Source organism: Dendrobates tinctorius, unplaced genomic scaffold, assembly GCF_039654945.1.
Source record: "Dendrobates tinctorius isolate UK_male_01 unplaced genomic scaffold, ASM3965494v1 ptg000158l, whole genome shotgun sequence".
Classification (NCBI taxonomy): Eukaryota; Metazoa; Chordata; class Amphibia; order Anura; family Dendrobatidae; genus Dendrobates; species Dendrobates tinctorius.
In genome coordinates this window covers 13,849,962-13,871,117 of record NW_027361825.1, presented here as the reverse complement: position 1 = coordinate 13,871,117, position 21,156 = coordinate 13,849,962, and the positions used below count along the sequence as shown (strand labels likewise).

Here is a 21,156-nt window from a genome sequence, read left to right as displayed (position 1 = left end):
AGGTTAAATAGAGAGCCCCCACACTCTTAACCATCTAGATGCAGTAGTTGCTATTGACAACAGCATTTAAGGGGCTAAATGACCATAGTCAGTGCCAATACTGATCGTGGCCGATGCAGCAAGTTGTTAGCTATAGAGTACAGCTGACAGCTACAGGATTGTTACTCGTCAGGGGATGCTAGTCTCTTATATCGCAGGTCAGTAAAAAGTATAGGTGGTCACTAAGGGGATAACATTTATGTTCACTTTTCCCGAATATGCCGATACCAAATAAGCTTATCTTTTCCAACATAGAGCTCTGGCAAAAATTAAGAGACCACTGCACAGTTTTATAAAAATCTGCTTCTCTACATGTCTGACAGCCATTCCATTCCAGTGTCAGTTGAATTCCAACCAGAGTACACCTCATTCTACTTAATGTGCTTCTGATTAGGTCCTCACCTGAACCAAATCTTATTTAACGAAGGAAAGTATAAAAACCCTGCTGTAGTGTTCACAATCTTCTTGCAATAGGACAAGCTGGATGGCAAAACAAGCGCTAGGAAATAGGAATAGCCCAAAAGTAATAGGAATGAAAAAATAACTTAACCATGCCAAAAGGAGTTGAAAAGTCTTGAGTGAGGAAAAGAAGGGCTCAATTCTGGCTTTACTAGCAGAGGGATACAGTGAGCGTCACGTTGCCTCCATCTTTAAAATTTCTAAGACGACAGTCCATTACAACAAGGTCAAGCAGCAGAAATTGGGGACAACAAAGATACGGACTGGCAGAGGGCAAAAACGACTCTCCACTGACTGTGATGACCGTCATCTTATTCGAATGTCACTCAGCAACCGCAGGACAAAAGGAATGGCAAATGGCAGCTGGGGTGAAGTGCAGGGCAAAAACAGTTCTTAACAGGCTCCTAGAGGCAGGGCTCAAGTCATGTAAAGCTAGAAAAAAAGCCTTTCATCAATGAGAAGCAAAGGAGAGCCAGGCTGAAGTTTGCCAAAGACCATGAGGATTGGCCCATAAAGGACTAGAGTAAGGTAATCTTCTCTAATGAGTTTAATTTTCAGCTTTGCCCAACACCTGGTCGTCTAATGGTTAGACGGTGACCTAGAGAGGTGTACAAGCCAAGTGTCTTGCACCCACTTTGAAATTTGGTGGAAGATCGGTGATGATCTGGGGATGCTTAAGCAAGGCTGGGATTGGGCAGGATAATCATTGCGAAAAATACACAAACACCTGTTGTTGTATTATAGATGATATAAAATATATATAGATATATAAGATTATTACAATTCTTATATACACTACCACCAGTGTTCAGCGAAATTAGTGGTTTACCCACTAGTTTATAAGACCAAATCCCAATCCACCAAAGGACCCATAGACCAGGAAAGACCAAACATGATATACCGTATTTTTCGGACCATAAGACGCACCGGACCATAAGAAGACGCACCCCAATTTTCAGAAGGAAAATAGGGAAAAAAATAAATGTGTCAAATGGGGGTCCATCTTACAGTCCGAATTCAGCTTACCTGGGAAGGGATCCGGCACAGGTGGAGGAGCGGTCACAGGGGTCATTCAGTGGTCCAGGCTCGTGCGGTGGTGGCTCTGTGCTGGGGCAGGTCGGTTGTGTTGGAGCAGCTGGGCTGGGCTGTGCTGGGGCAAATGGGCTGGGCTGGGGCAGCTGGGCTGGGGCTGGAGCAGCTGTCCTGAGGCTGGAGCAGGTGGGCTCTGTAGGGTGAGGGTGGTGGCTCTCTGTGCTCCGGTGCAGGGGCTCCGCCGGCATTTCCTCCAAGCCCGGAGGCCCCCGCACATCCCTTGCTGGCCGCCGCCATGTTGCGGTGGCCTCCGGGAACATGGACGCCGGGAAGATGGCCGCCGGTCAGGGGACGGCGCATGCACAGGTTCAGATCTCTTCCCGAGATCTCGGGGGACGAGATCTCGTTGCCGAGATTTGAACCTGCGCATGCGCCGTCCGGCCATCTTCCCGGCGTCCATGTTCCCGGAGGCCACCGCAACATGGCGGCGGCCAGCAAGGGATGTGCGGGGGCCTCCGGGCTTGGAGGAAATGGCTGCGGAGCCGCCGCCCCTGCACCGGAGCACAGCCCGCTGCCACCACCACACTACAGAGACCCGCGGCACCCGCACCAGCCATGATTGGAGATTGCGACCATAAGACGCACCCCCCACTTTCCCCAAAAATTTGGGGGGGAAAAAGTGCGTCTTATGGTCCGAAAAATACGGTAATCAATAATTTTTATTATATTGGTAGTAAAAAATATATAATAAAAACCAATTTAAAAACAATGTGCACGTATAGGGATGGCTTTACCACAACTGTATACCTCAAATAAAAAATAATGATAAAATAAAAAATTTTTTAGTGCAAGCAAGAAAGATAATAGAAGAATTATTTGATATTTTATAAACACCGTGAAAAAATTTTTTCTAATGAAAAACCACTGAGTCATTTGGTTTCAATATTTGTTTTTCTGCACATTGCACTTTCATATTGCAGGAAAATATGTGATTTATATTAGGACATACCGTATTTTTCGCTTTGTAAGACGCACTTTTTTCCCCCAAATTTGGGGGGAAAATAGGGGTGCGTCTTACAATGCAAACATACGTTTTTTGGGCTGCCGCTGCGGGTGTCCGTTACTTGCCGCCGCCGCGCTGGGTCCCTCGGGTGCTGCTGCTGCCGCGCTGTGTCCCCCGATGCCTGTCGCCGCCACCGGGCTCTGTCCCGTGCTGCGTGGGGGGCTCTGCCGTTCCATCCATGCCTGCGCGGTGGCTTGCTTCCTGGAAAATGGCCGCCGCGCAAGCGCAGATGGAGATCTCGGCACTGAAATCTCGGGAAGAAGTTGAGTGACTCTCTGCAATCAGGGCTGTGGAGTCGGAGTTGTGGAGTCGGAGTCGGTGCTCATTTTGGTGGAGTCGGAATAAAATGGACCGACTCCTAAAATATATAATAAATTGGGTACAGTAATTCAATGCAGAATGTGCTGAATATTTTTTCATAGGAATTTGGGAAAGTTATGAAATGTCCTATAAATGCCTGTTCTATTCCTGATCTAAGGCTACATTCACACCAAGGCTGTGGAGTCGGTAAGCCAAACCTGCGACTCCGACTCCTCAATTTCCCTTACACCGACGCCAACTCCAACTCCCACATATATTGCTTATATTTAAGTGAAAAATGTATTGTAGTACAATGTGAACATCAGACATTTAATCATTTCTATGATCCAATAATCAAGATATTTAGATAGAACATAATATTTATTGGAATATAACTTTAGAACACAAAAAACTGTAATAAATTGTAAATATGTAATACACTACGTAATATTGATTACACACATACATATATATATATATATATATATATATATACACACATATATATACATATATATATATATATATATATATATATATATATATATATATATATATATATATATATATTTTATGATTATTATGTGCATATGCACTTTATGTTATGCGTTCTAACCTTAAGCAGCGCTGGCTTCTTTTATATATACACATATACACATACACACACAACACTATGTAATAAACTATAAGTGGCAAAAAACAGTTTTCAACAAAAGCATACTAAATAACATTTGTGCAGTCTATGAATTTGTTCTAAGAAATAAAATTGCCTCCATCAGATCCTCCTTCATAGATGACCTCAAATCTAACCTAATTTTAAGGCTGGAGAACAACCTCTCTACAGTAACTTGGGTTGGAGGCAAAGCCGTAACCACATGGGCAACATCTCTAACAATTTCCGGGTATAAAGGAATTGCCTCATGCACAGTCAGTTTTGATGAACGGTTGAATTTTTCTATGTCTTTGAGAGCAAGTGAAACATTTTGCTGAAATACGGTCAATCTGCTTGCTATAGGAGACAGTGAAATCTTTTTCCTTGCAGCAACGCTTTGCCTGCTCCATGTCATCCAAATACTTGTCAAAGTCAAACGCCTCATCTGATGAGGATGAAGATATGGCAGCAGTAGCACTGTCAGGACCCAAGTCCTCTTGTGCCTGGCAGTCCTCCTGTAGGCCACTCATCCTAACTGCTACCTCAGTCAGAGCTTCTTTTCCTTTAGTAAGCTGTTGATCATCAAGCAATATACGATGACTTGGGTCCACATAAACAGCTGCTAGAAAAATTTTATTTTCAAATAGCTGTGTCTCTCTCTCTCTCCGTTTCATTGAAGCAGAAATGCCATCTGCGATTAAACAGCAAAATAGCAAGTTCTTCCACTCCCTCATGAAAATGCCAGGAGTTAAATCCTCAGCTTGTAATTTTTTAGTCACAGTAAATGGGTGATTAAGCAATTCCTTCAATTCAGCCACCTGTGTCCATTGACCTTCATTTAGGGTTACCTGAGGGTTCGCCAAATCTATAAGAAATGGTTTTAGTTGATCAACAATTGCCCTTTTCCAGCACGTCTCTTCAAGATGGAATCAATTTTAGGGGTTCTGGTGGCAATAACCAATTTCCTCACTTTTCCAATCAGATTTCCAGCATGTCCCTCTTGCAGACTCTCTCTTATTGCCAGCTGCAGCATGTGCACAACACAGCGCAAGTGATGAATAGGAAAGTGTTTTGAAGCAGCTTCAACAAGATCATCTATTTCTACAGTATAATTTTGCTGTTCTTCTGTTGTAATATCTGTTTGTTCCTCAGTTACATGAACAGCACTGTGGCCTTCCATCTCAAACATACTGAATCCTAAATGTTCCTCTAGTTGTTGTTCATTACTCTCATTCATCACTGTAATTGTACTTATGTTTGAAGCATTAACAGTTACAATAGCAAGAATCTGTTCTTTTTTGAGTTCGTAATCTTTCAGAACTTTTTCCACTAAGTCCTGGAGAAACTGGCTGCTGTGATGAGCTTTAGTGTCTTTTACTGACAGCGTGTTGGTAACAATTTTTGTTGTCACAAACATATCGAACATTGATGGCAAAATAGTTCACTCTGTGACGTGTGCAGGCATCCATTTTAAGAAACATGAAGCAAGTTTTGAGAGTCTTTTTAAGATCTTCCTATTGTTTAAGGGCTTCTTCAATCACTAATTTTCTAATACTTTCTCTTTCCAGAGAAACACCAAGTTTGCGGGCCATTTCTCCATTAAGAGCTGTAAAAGCTGGTCGTGCAAATAATGTTAATGGTACACCGTCCTTCACAACAAGCTGTATGAGCTGTCTTTTAGACATATCTGATGTCATTGTTACAGTAACTTTGTCACAAAATATCTTGTTAATGATGTTTGAGACGCTCTTTCCTCCTCCTTTGCGCGGCAGGAAGTGTTAGTCTGTGTGCTACCCAGCTTTCATTCATTTTGGTACAGATAAGATATGGAGACAGATATGGATAAATGGATAGATAGAGCAGATTTCTAATCTGCTTTTGATATTGAAAACATTATCTATGAGCTCAAAAACCTTTCAGGTGATGCAGTTTTTTAAAAATCTGATCTGCTTTTGCAGCTGAATAACGTATCCACAAAAAACGCTGCAAAAACGCTGTGTGTGAATGTAGCCTTAGATCAGGAATAGAACAGCCATTTATAGGACATTTCATAACTTTCCCAAATTCCTATGAAAAAATATTCAGCACATTCTGCATTGTACTAGTGTACCCAATTTATTATATATTTTAGGAGTCGGAGTCGGTCCATTTTATACCGACTCCAACTCCACCAAAATGAGCACCGACTCAGACTCCACAGCCCTGATTCACACACAGCGTTTTTGCTGCGTTTTTTGAGGATACGTTTTTCAGTTGCAAAAGCAGATCAGCTTTTTAAAAAACCGCATCACCTGAAAGGTTTTTGAGCTCATAGCTAATGTTTTCAATGGCAAAAGCAGATTAGAAATCTGCTCTATCTATATATCCATACCTGTCTATCCATATCATATCTGTACCAAAAAGAATGAAAGCCGGATAGCACACAGACTAATACTTTTTTTAAGCACCAGTCAGGTACACCTCATAGCTGACCAAAACGACGCCCAGGACAGGCATTGCTCATCTTCAGTAACACATCAACATCAATTGATAGTTGGAATAGATAGACTGCATTCACCACATCTTCTTAAGGTGCAGGCTTTATTTTCAAGAGTAGGGGTGTGAAGTATGAGGTTCTACAGCAGCTGAGGCGTGCAGTATGAAATTCTGCGGAACGGTATGAGGTTCTGCCCCCCCCCCCCCATGTTTGATCCTGGCCTAGCCCATAGTGTGAATGTAGCCTGATGATTTAGGCTTTATCTTAGCCAAGAAAAGTCATAGTGTGTGAATGTATGTATATACAGTGGGGCAAAAAAGTATTTAGTCAGTCAGCAATAGTGCAAGTTCCACCACTTAAAAAGATGAGAGGCGTCTGTAATTTACATCATAGGTAGACCTCAACTATGGGAGACAAACTGAGAAAAAAAAATCCAGAAAATCACATTGTCTGTTTTTTTTTTCATTTTATTTGCATATTATGGTGGAAAATAAGTATTTGGTCAGAAACAAGCAATCAAGATTTCTGGCTCTCACAGACCTGTAACTTCTTCTTTAAGAGTCTCCTCTTTCCTCCACTCATTACCTGTAGTAATGGCACCTGTTTAAACTTGTTATCAGTATAAAAAGACACCTGTGCACACCCTCAAACAGTCTGACTCCAAACTCCACTATGGTGAAGACCAAAGAGCTGTCAAAGGACACCAGAAACAAAATTGTAGCCCTGCACCAGGCTGGGAAGACTGAATCTGCAATAGCCAACCAGCTTGGAGTGAAGAAATCAACTGTGGGAGCAATAATTAGAAAATGGAAGACATACAAGACCACTGATAATCTCCCTCGATCTGGTGCTCCACGCAAAATCCCACCCCGTGGGGTCAGAATGATCACAAGAACGGTGAGCAAAAATCCCAGAACCACGCGGGGGGACCTAGTGAATGAACTGCAGAGAGCTGGGACCAATGTAACAAGGCCTACCATAAGTAACACACTACGCCACCATGGACTCAGATCCTGCAGTGCCAGACGTGTCCCACTGCTTAAGCCTGTACATGTCCGGGCCCGTCTGAAGTTTGCTAGAGAGCATTTGGATGATCCAGAGGAGTTTTGGGAGAATGTCCTATGGTCTGATGAAACCAAACTGGAACGGTTTGGTAGAAACACAACTTGTCGTGTTTGGAGGAAAAAATACTGAGTTGCATCCATCAAACACCATACCTACTGTAAAGCATGGTGGTGGAAACATCATGCTTTGGGGCTGTTTCTCTGCAAAGGGGCCAGGACGACTGATCCGGGTACATGAAAGAATGAATGGGGCCATGTATCGTGAGATTTTGAGTGCAAACCTCCTTCCATCAGCAAGGGCATTGAATATGAAACGTGGCTGGGTCTTTCAACATGACAATGATCCAAAGCACACCGCCAGGGCAACGAAGGAGTGGCTTCGTAAGAAGCATTTCAAGGTCCTGGAGTGGCCTAGCCAGTCTCCAGATCTCAACCCTATAGAAAACCTTTGGAGGGAGTTGAAAGTCCGTGTTGCCAAGCGAAAAGCCAAAAACATCACTGCTCTAGAGGAGATCTGCATGGAGGAATGGGCCAACATACCAACAACAGTGTGTGGCAACCTTGTGAAGATTTACAGAAAACGTTTGACCTCTGTCATTGCCAACAAAGGATATATCACAAAAGTATTGAGATGAAATTTTGTTTCTGACCAAATACTTATTTTCCACCATAATATGCAAATAAAATGAAAAAAAAAACAGACAATGTGATTTTCTGGATTTTTTTTTCTCAGTTTGTCTCCCATAGTTGAGGTCTACCTATGATGTAAATTACAGACGCCTCTCATCTTTTTAAGTGGTGGAACTTGCACTATTGCTGACTGACTAAATACGTGTGTGTGTGTGTGTGTGTGTGTGTGTGTGTGTGTGTGTGTGTGTGTGTGTGTGTGTATGTATATATATATATATATATATATATATATATATATATATATATATATAGTTAGTACAGACCAAAAGTTTGGACACACCTCATTCAAAGCGTTTTGTTTATTTTTATGACTATGAAGATTGTAGATTCACTCTGAAGGCATCAAAACTATGTATTAACACATGTGGAATTATATAATTAACAAAAAAGTGTGAAACAACTGAGAATATGTCTTATATTCTAGGTTCTTCAAAGTAGCCACCTTTTGCTTTGATTTCTGCTTTGCACACTCTTGGCATTCTCTTGATGAGCTTCAAGAGGTAGTCACCGGAAATGGTTTTCACTTCACAGGTGTCCCCTGTCAGGTTTAATAAGTGGAATTTCTTGCCTTATAAATGGGGTTGGGACCATCAGTTGCGTTGTGCAGAAGTCTGGTGGATACACAGCTGATAGTCCTACTGAATAGACTGTTAGAATTTGTATTATGGCAAGAAAAAAGCAGCTAAGCAAAGAAAAACGAGTGGCCATCATTGCTTTAAGAAATGAAGGTCAGTCAGTCTGAAAAATTGGGAAAACCTTGAAAGTGTCCCCAAGTGCAGTGGCAAAAAACATCAAGCGCTACAAAGAAACTGGCTCACATGAGGACCGCCCCAGGAAAGGAAGAACAAGAGTCACCTCTGCTGCGGAGGATAAGTTCATCCTAGTCACCAGCCTCAGAAATCGCAGGTTAACAGCAGCTCAGATTAGAGACCAGGTCAATGCCACACAGAGTTCTAGCAGCAGACACATCTCTACAACAACTGTTAAGAGACTTTGAGCAGCAGGCCTTCATGGTAAAATAGCTGCTAGGAAACCACTGCTAAGGACAGGCCACAAGCAGAAGAGACTTGTTTGGGCTCGAGAACACAAGGAATGGACATTAGACCAGTGGAAATCTGTGCTTTGGTCTGATGAGTCCAAATTTGAGATCTTTGGTTCCAACCACCATGTCTTTGTGCGACGCAGAAAAGGTGAACGGATGGACTCTACATGCCTGGTTCCCACCGTGAAGCATGGAGGAGGAGGTGAGATGGTGTGGGGGTGCTTTGCTGGTGACACTGTTGGGGATTTATTCAAAATTGAAGGCATACTGAACCAGCATGGCTACCACAGCATCTTGCAGCGGCATGCTATTCCATCCGGTTTGTGTTTAGCTGGACCATCATTTATTTTTCAACAGGACAATGACCTCAATCACACCTCCAGGCTGTGTAAGGGCTATTTAACCAAGAAGGAGAGTGATGGGGTGCTACACCAGATGACCTGGCCTCCACAGACACCAGACCTGAACCCAATCGAGATGGTTTGGGGTGAGCTGGACCGCAGAGTGAAGGCAAAAGGGCCAACAAGTGCTAAGCATCCCTGGGAACTCCTTCAAGACTGTTGGAAGACCATTTCCAGTGACTACCTGTTGAAGCTCATCAAGAGAATGCCAAGAGTGTGCAAAGCAGTAATCAAAGCAAAAGGTGGCTACTTTGAAGAACCTAGAATATAAGACATATTTTCAGTTGTTTCACACTTTTTTGTTAATTATATAATTCCACGTGTTAATTCATTGTTTTGATGCCTTCGGAGTGAATCTACAATTTTCATAGTCATGCAAATAAAGAAAACTCTTTGATTAAGAAGGTGTGTCCAAACTTTGGTCTGTACCGTATGTAAATCGATATTATACAGTGTATTACATATTTACAATTTATTACAGTTTGTTTTCTAAAGTTGTATTCCAATAAATAGATATTATGTTCTAAATATCTTGATTTTTGGATCATAGAAATGATTAAATGTCTGATGTTCACATTGTACTACAATACATTTTTCACTTAAATATAAGCAATATATCGTGGAGTTGGATTTGTGGAGTCGGTGTAAGGGAAATTGAGGAGTCGGAGTCGCAGGTTTGGTTTACCGACTCCACAGCCCTGTTTGCAATGTATGCCTGTGTGTGCCACATTAAGGATGGAGAGCAGACAAGGAGAAACTTTATGAGGACTTAAGAACAAAATTTGTTGAATATAAACAGTCTCAAGGTTACAAGACCATCTCCAGAGATTGTGATGTTACTTTGTCCACGGTGCCCAACATGATCAAGACGTTTACATCCCATGGTACTGTAGCTAATCTCCCTGGACGTGGAAGGCAGAGAAAAATTGATGAAAGGTTGCAATGCAGGATAGTCCGGATGATGGATAAGCAGCCCCAGTTAAGTTCTAAAAAAATTCCAGCTGTCCTGCAGGCTCAGAGTGCATCAGTGTCAACGCAAATTATCAGCTGACTTTTGAATGAAATACTATGGCAGGAGACCCAGGAGGAACTCACTGCTGACACAGATGTAAAAAAAGCTAGACTGCAGATTGGTAAATGTACTTAGTAAGCCAAAATCCTTCTGGGAAATCATCTCATGGACTGATGAGACCAAGCTAGAGATTTTTGTAAAAGCACATCATTCTACTGTTTACTGAAAATGGAATGAGGCCTACAAAGAAAAGAAAAGAACACAATACCTACAGTCAAATATGGTGGAGGCTCAAAGATGTTTTGGGGTTGTATTGCTGCCTCTGGCTCTGGGTGCCTTGACTGTGTGCAAGGCATCATGAAATGTGAAGCTTACCAAAAGGATTTTGGGTCACAATGTAGTGCCAAGTGTCAGAAATCTGGGTTTGCGACCTAGATCATATCTCTTCCGGTAGGACAATGGCCCCAAACATACTTCAAGATACACCCAGAAATGGATGGAAACATCGCGCCGGAGAATTCTGAAATGCCAGCAATTAGTCTGGATCTAAATCCCATTGGTCACCTGTAATAGATCTTAAAATTGCTGATGGGAGAAGGCACCTTCAAATATGAGAGACCTGGAGCAGTTTCCAAAAGAAGAGTGGTCCAAAATTCCAGTTAAGAGGTGCAAGAAGCTTGTGGACGGTTATAGGAAACAATTGATTTTAGTTATTTATGCCAAAGGGGGTGCAACCAATTATTATGCTGAGGGTGCCAACATTTTTTTCCGGCACATTTTGGGGGTTTTGTGTGAAATGATGTGCAATGCCTTTTTTCTCTCATTTATTTGTGTTGTTCCAATACACACAAAGGAAATAAACATATTTAACAAAACATGTGGAATTGAAGTATTTCTCCCAGAAAATTATTGCATTTTCTGGAACAACTTCAATGGCGCTAACACTTTCAGCCTTCACTCTGTATGTATGTATGTATGTATATGAATACATATGAGTATGTGATATATTTATCCCTATTTTTTATGGAGCCCCTTTCCTTTTCCCCTAAAACAAAACTATTATTATACAATGCACTGGAATATACAGTCCCAAATCTTGTACTAAACTCTTCAACAGTCCCCTGGCTGCTATAGGAGACCCACTGACATGCCCTTTGGGGAGATGGAAAACAAGATGCAGCCAGTCAGGATCTAATTGCTATGCCGCTGTCAGTGACTGATAGCAGCATCTGATAACAATACAGTGATTTAGCTCCTGATTGCTGATGTTACAGGAGGCACATATGGAGCGGACGCTGCCCAAAATTATCCATGTACGACCCATGTCCACTGTACATGAGTGGCAGGGTGTGTGGATGGGTTACGGGGGGGGGGTCCCAACAATGTCTTACAGCAGTTTGCTGAATATACAGACACTTTCTTGCTGGTGGATGTCCTAACTGCTGAAACCCACCATCATTTTTTTCCTGCAGGGCGGTGCGTTGGTATATCACTATGTGACTGTAGACTTGTGAATCCTCACAGTGCACACACTGCGCACTTTGAAATTTATCCAGTGACAGGAGAATGACCACACGTATGCAATTTGCATACATGCTGCCAAGTGCCGAATAGACAGGCACAACCTCACTCACTGCACGTGTATTGAGTGAGGCCGGACACAGTGTAGTCAGAATGTGGCCGGAAGTATGCAAATAGTATACTTGAGGTCACATGATCGCCGGTATCTGATAATCTTCACAGTGCGCCATGTGCACGCTGTGAGGATTTGCAAGTCTGCAGTCCCATAGCGCAACTGCGGACTAAATTAGTGACATCATTACTGGTAGAACCTCACCGGCCTGCTAATGTGATGCTGCTGTAGATGTCCCATATACAATATACGTGGTAACACCTGCACCCACCTTGGAGTCCTGTCTTGAGGGTGATCCTTCACGGAATCCTGTAGCATCTGTACCACGTCCCGATGACCGGCCTCTTCTGCTAAGGTCAAAGCGTCTTTTCCTTTAGTGTCACATACCCCAATCCAGGCTGCACCCCTCGTCAGCAGATACCCCACTACATCTTTTTTTCCAGCATATGCAGCGCACATCAGAGACGTCCAGTAATAACCATCCTGAAAATTAACATTGCAGCCCTCCTTCTCCAGGAGCCGCCTCACACCCTTTAGATCTCCATGTTGGGAGCAGTTTAGTAGTCGGTGGCCATCTAGTTGGTCAATGCCCCGAGGAGCGGTCGTGGTCAGTCTGTGCCGAGATTGTCCTGCTCCCTCATCTGAGGGCAAAGTGACCCGCTTACGTTTCTGAAAAGGTTTCTTGGCCGTCTCCCCTTCATTTGACAGGAGACTCTCATAGAAAGTTTTTGCCTCAGCACCAGAGATGTTCCCCTCTCCTGTCCGGGGTGAAGCCTTGGTTCTTTGTTCGCCATTTTCCCATAAGTCTGACTTTTCCCGAGCTTTGGTGAATGTGATGAGCTGCGGGAAGTTCATCTTTATGATTGGGGGACCTAAAAGGAAACAGAAGTCTTTACCACTGTCTAAAAAGAGTTAATAAATGGGTAATCTATAAACACAGGGAGGGGTCAGTTCTGTGGCTCCCTTCACAGGATCAGTGAAAATCCTATGAGTCAGATGCCACTGATAATACACTCCTTGAAATAAGTCATCACATTATATTGGGTTTCCTACTAAAAACATTTACCCACTATCCATAGGTGGGGTAGTAAAGGCTTGTCCTCTGATGCCCCTACAACCAACTATCCAAAGGACCGATAAGAAAAAAAAACTAACACCTATGCAGAGCAGAGAAAAGTTCTTCAGACATAGTATTGCATATAAAAATAATTTTTTATGGAAACATACACTTAAAAATATTAAAAAGAAGTGTTTTGCAGAGGTATACAGACCACACAGAAAAAAGCAAGCAAAAATAGATGAATAGTACCCCAAAAAATTATATTGCATCCATAAATATACAATCTGTGAATACCTGCACAGTAAACTCGTTATAAAGTACACATAAAGGGTAATAAGCAATGATTTCCTAAAAATGATATATAAAAGTGCACAGTGCAGAAAATTAGAATGCAAAAATAGGATGCTAAATTAGTAAATAAATTAGTGTTACTGGACATTACTGCGGTTATGTCCCTGGCTGCCCCAGATGAGGTGTATAGCGGGTTTATAAAAAGAATGAAATAAGTTAACACCGCAAAAAAATAAGATGGTGAGAAAACACCTATTGGGGAAACCAGAGACAAAAGGAAAATACATACCATGGCTCAAGGTACAGAGTTGAAAAATCATTCATAGACATATAATAAAGAACCAGGGAGAGCAGAAAATACCCAGTGTCGGAGGTCCCAGTGTAACCCCTCCCTCATGGCCCCTCCAACCCACTATTCACAGGAGGAGTTGTAAGCAGGTTCCGGAATGCAGTAACAGAGTGCAGAGCAAGGGTTAACAATAATGTAATCTAATATATAAAGCTCAATGTGTGTATATGATTGTATGTATGTACATGTGTGTATGTCCGGGAATGGCATCTGCACCGTTGCAGCTACAGCCCAAAATTTTGCAGTCACACGACTGGACCCCGAGAGTGTCATATGCTATGTTGTGAGGCAAAATTTTAACCCTGTGCGTTCCAATTCACCAAACAATTTTGCCGCTATCTACATAATGAGGAAAAAGTGAAAAGAAAAGTGTTGGAGGCAAATTGACAGCTGCCAGATGTGAACAAGGGGGACTTAAAGAATGAGAGCAATGGCGCCAAAGAGTATATACCGTACAGTTGCTAAGGTGGGGCCCTGACATGGGATACTCACTACACACGGGGATATGAACACACACACAAAATGCGCCACACACTACCACGTGCTTCAACACATATACCACCCTCAGCACACATTTCACCACACATACACCAACCTCGCCACATAAAAGTCCAAACACAAAAGTCGCCACTCAAAACTCGCCACGCTGTCCCAGAGCTGTTTAGAGAATGCTGTAGATAAGCCCCCAATGTCTATGCCGGCAGCTAATAGGGCAAAAAAAAAGGCTGAGACAGATTCCCTTTAAAAGATGAAAAATGAACTGTGATTGGTTGCTATCAGCAACAGTTTTCTTTGTAGACAGTTGTGGTAACTGAGGCCTATTATTCTTATCATTTCTGTGGTGCTATCGTCCTTCTGTAAAGCTGGAAAAACACAATTTATTACCGTGCCAACACAGACCACCCTCTGACAGACTGCAGGGGGAGCCCAGTATCACACAGGATAGGATTAGATACACGGCACAGCTGTCAGTATCACACAGGATAGGATTAGGTACACGGCTCAGCAGTCAGTATCACACAGGATAGGGGTAGATACACCGCTCAGCAGAAAGTATCACACAGGAGAAGATACTTGGGTAATCATTTAATTTGTGTTGCAAATCTGCAGTGTTGAATATATGATGTGAAATGTTTATATGTGCAATATAATCATTATAATTTATTATAACTAACCACAGTTGGTTACTATGCCCAGGCAATGCCGGGCTCTTCAGCTAGTTTAATTATAACAATAGAATAAGCTCCTCACAGAGAGACAATGGTTAATTGCCAAATTAAAGCGAAATTTAACACATCAATCTTGTTATGGATCTTATCATGACTCCTATGTCCCTTGGTCGCATGCAGTTCGATGGGGGTTGTAGTACCAGCAACGGCCGGCACGGTGCCTTCAGGCGTCACCCGCCCACAAGCTTCTGGCGGTCTCCGGATTTGCCCGTTGAGCCCCTAGTCCATTAATCTGTAGATCCGAAGTGGATAGCACCGTGGTAGTCTGTCTGATGTGTACTCCGTCACACGCCTGTCCACAAGGGGGAACACAGTTCACAATCTAGTACCTGGCACCCGTTCTTTACTGCGAGCATCTGACACTGTCTGGCAATATGACCGACGCTTTGCATGTTCCCAGTTTCCACGGGGTCTTGACGCAAGCCCTGGCGGATCTCAGCTCCACGTTCCCTCTGCAGAGAGCAGCACACCTGTCTTCACTCTCTGCCAGCGGGAAACTTGAGTCTTCCAGCACTTCCTGCTCTCTCCTCCCCCTCGCTGGGTCAGGGGTCCTGTCGGGTTCCCCATTCTTTCCCTTCAGCAACACTGGACGCAACCCTGACAGTTCCGGGCCCGGCATAACGCAGGTACCCGCAGCCCAGTTTTCCTCCTTACAGAGTAAGAAAAGCCTGTCTTCTGAGGGGCTCTCCAACCCACTATCCACAGGAGAGGTAATAAAGGCCTGTCCTCTGATGGCCCCTCCAACCCATTATCCAAAGGAGCGGTAATAAAGGCCTGTTCTCTGAGCAGGGCTGTGGAGTTGGTAAGCCAAACCTCCAACTACTCAATTTCCATTACACCGACTCGAGGACTCCGACTCTCAGACATGGCTCATGTTTAAGTTTGAGTGATGAATTTACTGTAGTAAAAAGGTAACATCAGGCTTTTATTATGTTACAACAATCAAGCCATTTAGATAGAACAAAATATATTTATTGGAATACAACTTTAGATAAAAAAAACTTTTGCATATTTACAATTTATTGTACACTATGCAGTAAGTGGAAAAAACAGTTTTCAACAAAAATGTACTGAACAACATTTGTGCAGTCTATGAATTTGTTCTGAGAAATAGTATTGCCTCCATCAGATCCTCCTTCATAGATGACGTCAAATCTGACCCAATTATTTTGAGGCTAGAGAACAACCTCTCTACACTAAAGGAATTGCCTCGTGCACAGTCAGTTTTGATGAACGATTGAACTCTTCTACTTCTTTGAGAGCAAGTGAAAAATCTTGCTGAAATATGGTTAATCTGTTTTCTATGGGAGTGGAATCTTTTTCCATGCGGCAACACTTTGCCTGCTCCAAATCGTCCAAATACTTGTCGAAATAAAACACCTCTTTTGAGGAGGATGAAGAAACGGCAGCAGCACTGGCAGGACCAGAGTCCTCTTGCTCGTGGCCATTCTGTAGCCCCCAGCTGCTACCTCAATCAGAGCTTCATTTCCTTCAGCAAGTTGTTGAACATCCAGCAATATACAATGATTCGTGGCCACATTAACAGTTGCCAGAAGAATTTTATTTTCTAATAGCTGTCTCTCCCCGTTTCAATGAAGCAGCAATGCCATCTGCAATTAAACCTCCTCTTTGGGACAGGCAAAATAGCAAGTTCTTCCACTCCCTTATAAAAATGCCAGGAGTTAAATCCTCAGCTAGTAACTTTTTAGTCACTGTAAATGGGTGATTAAGCAATTCCTTCAATTCAGCCACCTATGTCCATTGACCTTCAAGTAGTGCTACCTGAGGGTTGGCCATATCTATTAGGAAGGGTTTCAGCGCAAGCAATCGCTCAATCATTAAATAGGTGCTGCCCCACCGAGTGGCTTGATCCACAATTGCCCCTTTCCCAGCACGTCTCAAGATGGAATCAATTTTAGGGGTTCTGGCAGCAATAGCCAATTTCCTCACTTTGCTAATCAGAGTTCCAGCATGTCCCTCTTGCAGATTCGCTCTTATTGCCAGCTGCAGCGTGTGCACAACACAACGCATGTGTTGAACAGGAAAGAGGTGTGAAGCAGCTTAAACAAAATCATCCAATTGTAAAGAATCATTTTGCTGTTCTTCTGTAGTAATATCTGTTTGTTCCTCTGTTATGGTAGCAGAACTGTGGCCTTCCATCTCCAACATACTGAATGTGAAATGTTCTAACTGCTGTTCACCTTTATTATTCTTATTCATCTGTTTAATTGTAATAATCAGGTTTGAAGCATTGTCCGTTATAATAGCAAGAACCTGTTCTTTTTTGAGTTCATAACCTTGCAGAACTTTTTCCACTAAGCTCTGGAGAAACTGGCTGCTGTGATGAGCTTTAGTGTCTTTTACGGCCAGTGTCTTAGTAACAATTTTTTTGTTGTCACAAACATATCGAACATTGATAGCAAAATAGTTCACTCTGTGACGTGTGCAGGCATCCATTTTAAGAAACACAGTGTCTCTTGAGAGTCTTAACATCATCCTTTTGGTTAAGGGCTTCTTCAATCACTAATTTTCTAATACTTTCTCTTTCCAGAGAAACACCAAGTTTGCGGGCCATTTGTCCATTTAGGCTGAGGTCACACGTGGCGTTTTTTTCGCGCTTCCACGGCGGTTTTAACCACGCGATTTTGCTGCGAAAACGCGAAGAAAAAAAAAAAAGCATCCCATGCATTCCTATGGGATTCCGCAATGCTATGCTAATGCTGCGGTTTTTACCGCAGCGGAATCGCTCCGCTGTAAAAAACGCAGCATGCTCATTAATTTCGCAGAATCGCGGCGATCCCGCACCCATAGGAATGCATTGTTCTGCTGCTTACTTTCCGCATGTGGCTGTGCACACCATGCGAAAAGAAGCAGAACATTTGCGGATGGTACCCACGGCCCGAAGGAGAGGAGACTGTCCTCCGGGCTTTGGGTACCATATCCCTGTAAGGCCGGGGTCACACTAACTGACGCAAAATACGGTCAGTATTTTACTTGCGTAATACGGATGAATGGCCCCTAAACAGTGCTCCGTATGTCATCCGTAATCAAGGTGTGGTCGCGTATTTTGCGCATGTAAGCATCCGTATAGCGAGATTTTCTAGCAGGCTTGCAAAATGGACATATAATGGAGCCCTATGACAGGGTTTCTAACAGAAACCAAAGAAAATATATATATATATATATATATATATATATATGCATTCTATGTGTCTATATCTATTCTTTCTTTATTAAAACAGTCAGTGTGAGTTTACTGTATAGAGCACTGAATTGCCGGCTTTGCTAAAGGACACCGGGTGCGTATTTCTCGCAAGTCACATGTGTGGTCCGTGTGTAATCCGTATTTTTTGCGCACCCATAGACTTGCATTGGCGTACTACGGCCGTAGTACGCTGACAATCGCAGCATGCTGCGATTGGCACGGAGCGTAGGACATGGATGAGAAATATACGCCTGGTGCGAGTGACCCCAGAGAATCATTTGTCCGTGTCTAATGCGTGCTTTTAGCGCCTCTCATTCGCCCGTATTCCTCGCCAGTGTGACTCCGGCCTAAAAAATAGAATTTAAAATAAAAAATATTGTTATTCTCACCTTCCGACGTATCGCGAAGCCTTCCCGCCTCTATCCACGCTCCCGATCCCAGTAAGCCTTTGTGAGTGAGGACATCCGTTCTCGCGGGATCGTGACGTCTCGTGGTCATTCGCGAGACGTCGCAATCCCGCGAGAACGGACGTCATTGAGGTAATTCGCACAAAGGACTACTGGGACCGGGAGCGTGGAGAGAGGCGGGAAGGCAGCGCGGGACGTCGGAAGGTGAGAATAACATTTTTTTTTTTTATTATTATTTTTTACATCCTATCTTTTACTATTGAGGCCGCATAGGCGGCCTCAATAGTAAAAAGTTGGTCACACTCGTCAAACACTATGTTTGACGAGTGTGACCAACCTGTCAATCAGTTCTCCAAGCGATGCTCCAGATCGCTTGGAAAACGCTAGCAAAATGCTAGTTTTTCCGCGGGAAAATCGCAGGAATTTAAAATGCGATTTTCCCGTGGAATGGAATTCCGGGATTCTCGTGGTAATTTCCGAGAGAGTTCCGATACGTGTGAACCCAGCCTAAGAGCTGTAAAAGGTGGTCGTGCAAATAATGATAATGGTACACCGTCCTTCACAAGAAGCTCAATGAAAAGTCTTTTAAACTCATCTGCTGTCCTTGTTACAGTAACTTTGTCACTTACAAAGAATCTTGTAACTGATGTTTGAGGCGCTCTTTCCTCCTCCTTTGCCTGGTGGGGGACGTGCTGGGCTCTGGTTTCTTGGTGCTGCCGTCATCTTTTTCAATCACAGCTTTGTAGACTTCTGGGTGGCAGCGTTGAAATGTCTTTAGATTTTTACCACTGCCTGAGTATACACTGATTTTGGCATCACAGCATGTGTTTTCATCTGGGTCACATATACACTGACACAAAATATTTTTTTTATCTGGAGTCACTGTGAAATGCTCAAATACGGCTGACTTCATAAGATGCTTCTTAGACATTGTAATTATGTAAATTCGCCCTCTAAATAATAATATCCTGCAAAAAAAATAAGGTACGGTATATTGTAATGCTTGCAAGAATCATGCACTGTATAAAGACAGATTAGTATAAATATGTTCTTAGATACCTTTACTCTGAACTTTCAAGCAGGGCTGTGGAGTCGGGAAGCCAAACCTGCGACTCCGACTCCCACATATATTGCTTCTATTTAAGTGAAAAACTTATTGTAGTACAATGTGATATCAGACATTTAATCATTTTTATGGTACAATAATCAAGATATTTAGATAGCACATAATATATATTTATTGCAATACAACTTTAGAACACAAAAAAACTAATAAAATGTAAATATGTCATACACTATGTAATATTGATTACATATATACAGTACAGACCAAGAGTTTGGACACACCTTCTCAAAGAGTTTTCTTTATATGCATGACTATGAAAATTGTAGATTCATTCTGAAGGCATCAAAACAATGAATTAACACATGTGGAATTATATAATTAACAAAAAAGTGTGAAACAACTGAAAACATGTCTTGTATTCTAGGCAGGGCTGTGGAGTCGGTAAGCCAAACCTGCGACTCCGACTCCTCAATTTCCCTTACACCAACTCCAACTCCCACATATATTGCTTCTATTTAAGTGAAAAATTGATTGTAGTACAATGTGAACATCAGACATTTAATCATTTCTATGATCCAATAATCAAGATATTTAGATAGAACATAATATCTATTTATTGGAATACAACTTTAGAACACAAAAAACTAATATATGTAATACACTGTATACATGTACATGTATATGGTACAGACCAAAGTTTGGACACACCTTCTCATTTAAAGCGTTTTCTTTATTTTCATGACTATGAAAATTGTAGATTCATTCTGAAGGCATCAAAACAATGAATTAACACATGTGGAATTATATAATTAAAGTGTGAAACAACTGAAAATATGTCTTATATTCTAAATTCTTCAAAGTAGCCACCTTTTGCTTTGATTACTGCTTTGCACACTCTTGGCATTCTCTTGATGAGCTTCAAGAGGTAGTCACTGGAAATGGTCTTCCAACAGTCTTGAAGGAGTTCCCAGAGATACTTAGCACTTGTTGGCCCTTTTGCCTTCACTCTGCGGTCCAGCTCACCCCAAACCATCTCGATTGGGTTCAGGTCTGGTGACTGTGGAGGCCAGGTCATCTGGCGTAGCACCCCATCACTCTCCTTCTTGGTCAAATAGCCCTTACACAGCCTGGAGGTGTGTTTGAGGCCATTGTCCTGTTGAAAAATAAATGATGGTCCAACTAAACACAAACCGGATGGAATAGCATGCCGCTGCAAGATGCTGTGGTAGCCATGCTGGTTCAGTATGCCTTCAATTTTGAATAAATCCCCAACAGTGTCACCAGCAAAGCACCCCCACACCATCTCACCTCCTCCTCCATGCTTCACGGTGGGAACCAGGCATGTAGAGTCCATCCGTTCACCTTTTCTGCGTCGCACAAAGACATGGTGGTTGGAACCAAAGATCTCAAATTTGGACTCATCAGACCAAAGCACAGATTTCCACTGGTCTAATGTCCATTCCTTGTGTTCTCGAGCCCAAACAAGTCTCTTCTGCTTGTGGCCTGTCCTTAGCAGTGGTTTCCTAGCAGCTATTTTACCATAAAGGCCTGCTGCACAAAGTCTCCTCTTAACAGTTGTTGTAGAGATGTGTCTGCTGCTAGAACTCTGTGTGGCATTGACCTGGTCTCTATTCTGAGCTGCTGTTAACCTGCGATTTCTGAGGCTGGTGACTAGGATGAACTTAT

At 42.6% G+C, this 21,156-nt stretch overlaps 1 protein-coding gene across 3 annotated transcripts in view; it reads right to left on the bottom strand.

Moving 5' to 3' along the window:
- GPANK1 (G-patch domain and ankyrin repeats 1) overlaps positions 1–21,156 on the bottom strand; it is a 29,670-nt gene that overhangs the window by 2,020 nt on the left and 6,494 nt on the right. For all 3 annotated transcript variants that reach the window (XM_073548989.1, XM_073548990.1, XM_073548991.1), the window contains exon 2: positions 12,135–12,735. In XM_073548989.1, the coding sequence (XP_073405090.1) occupies positions 12,135–12,718 (584 nt within the window). In that variant the 5' untranslated portion in view covers positions 12,719–12,735. The remainder of the gene's footprint in view (positions 1–12,134; positions 12,736–21,156) is intronic.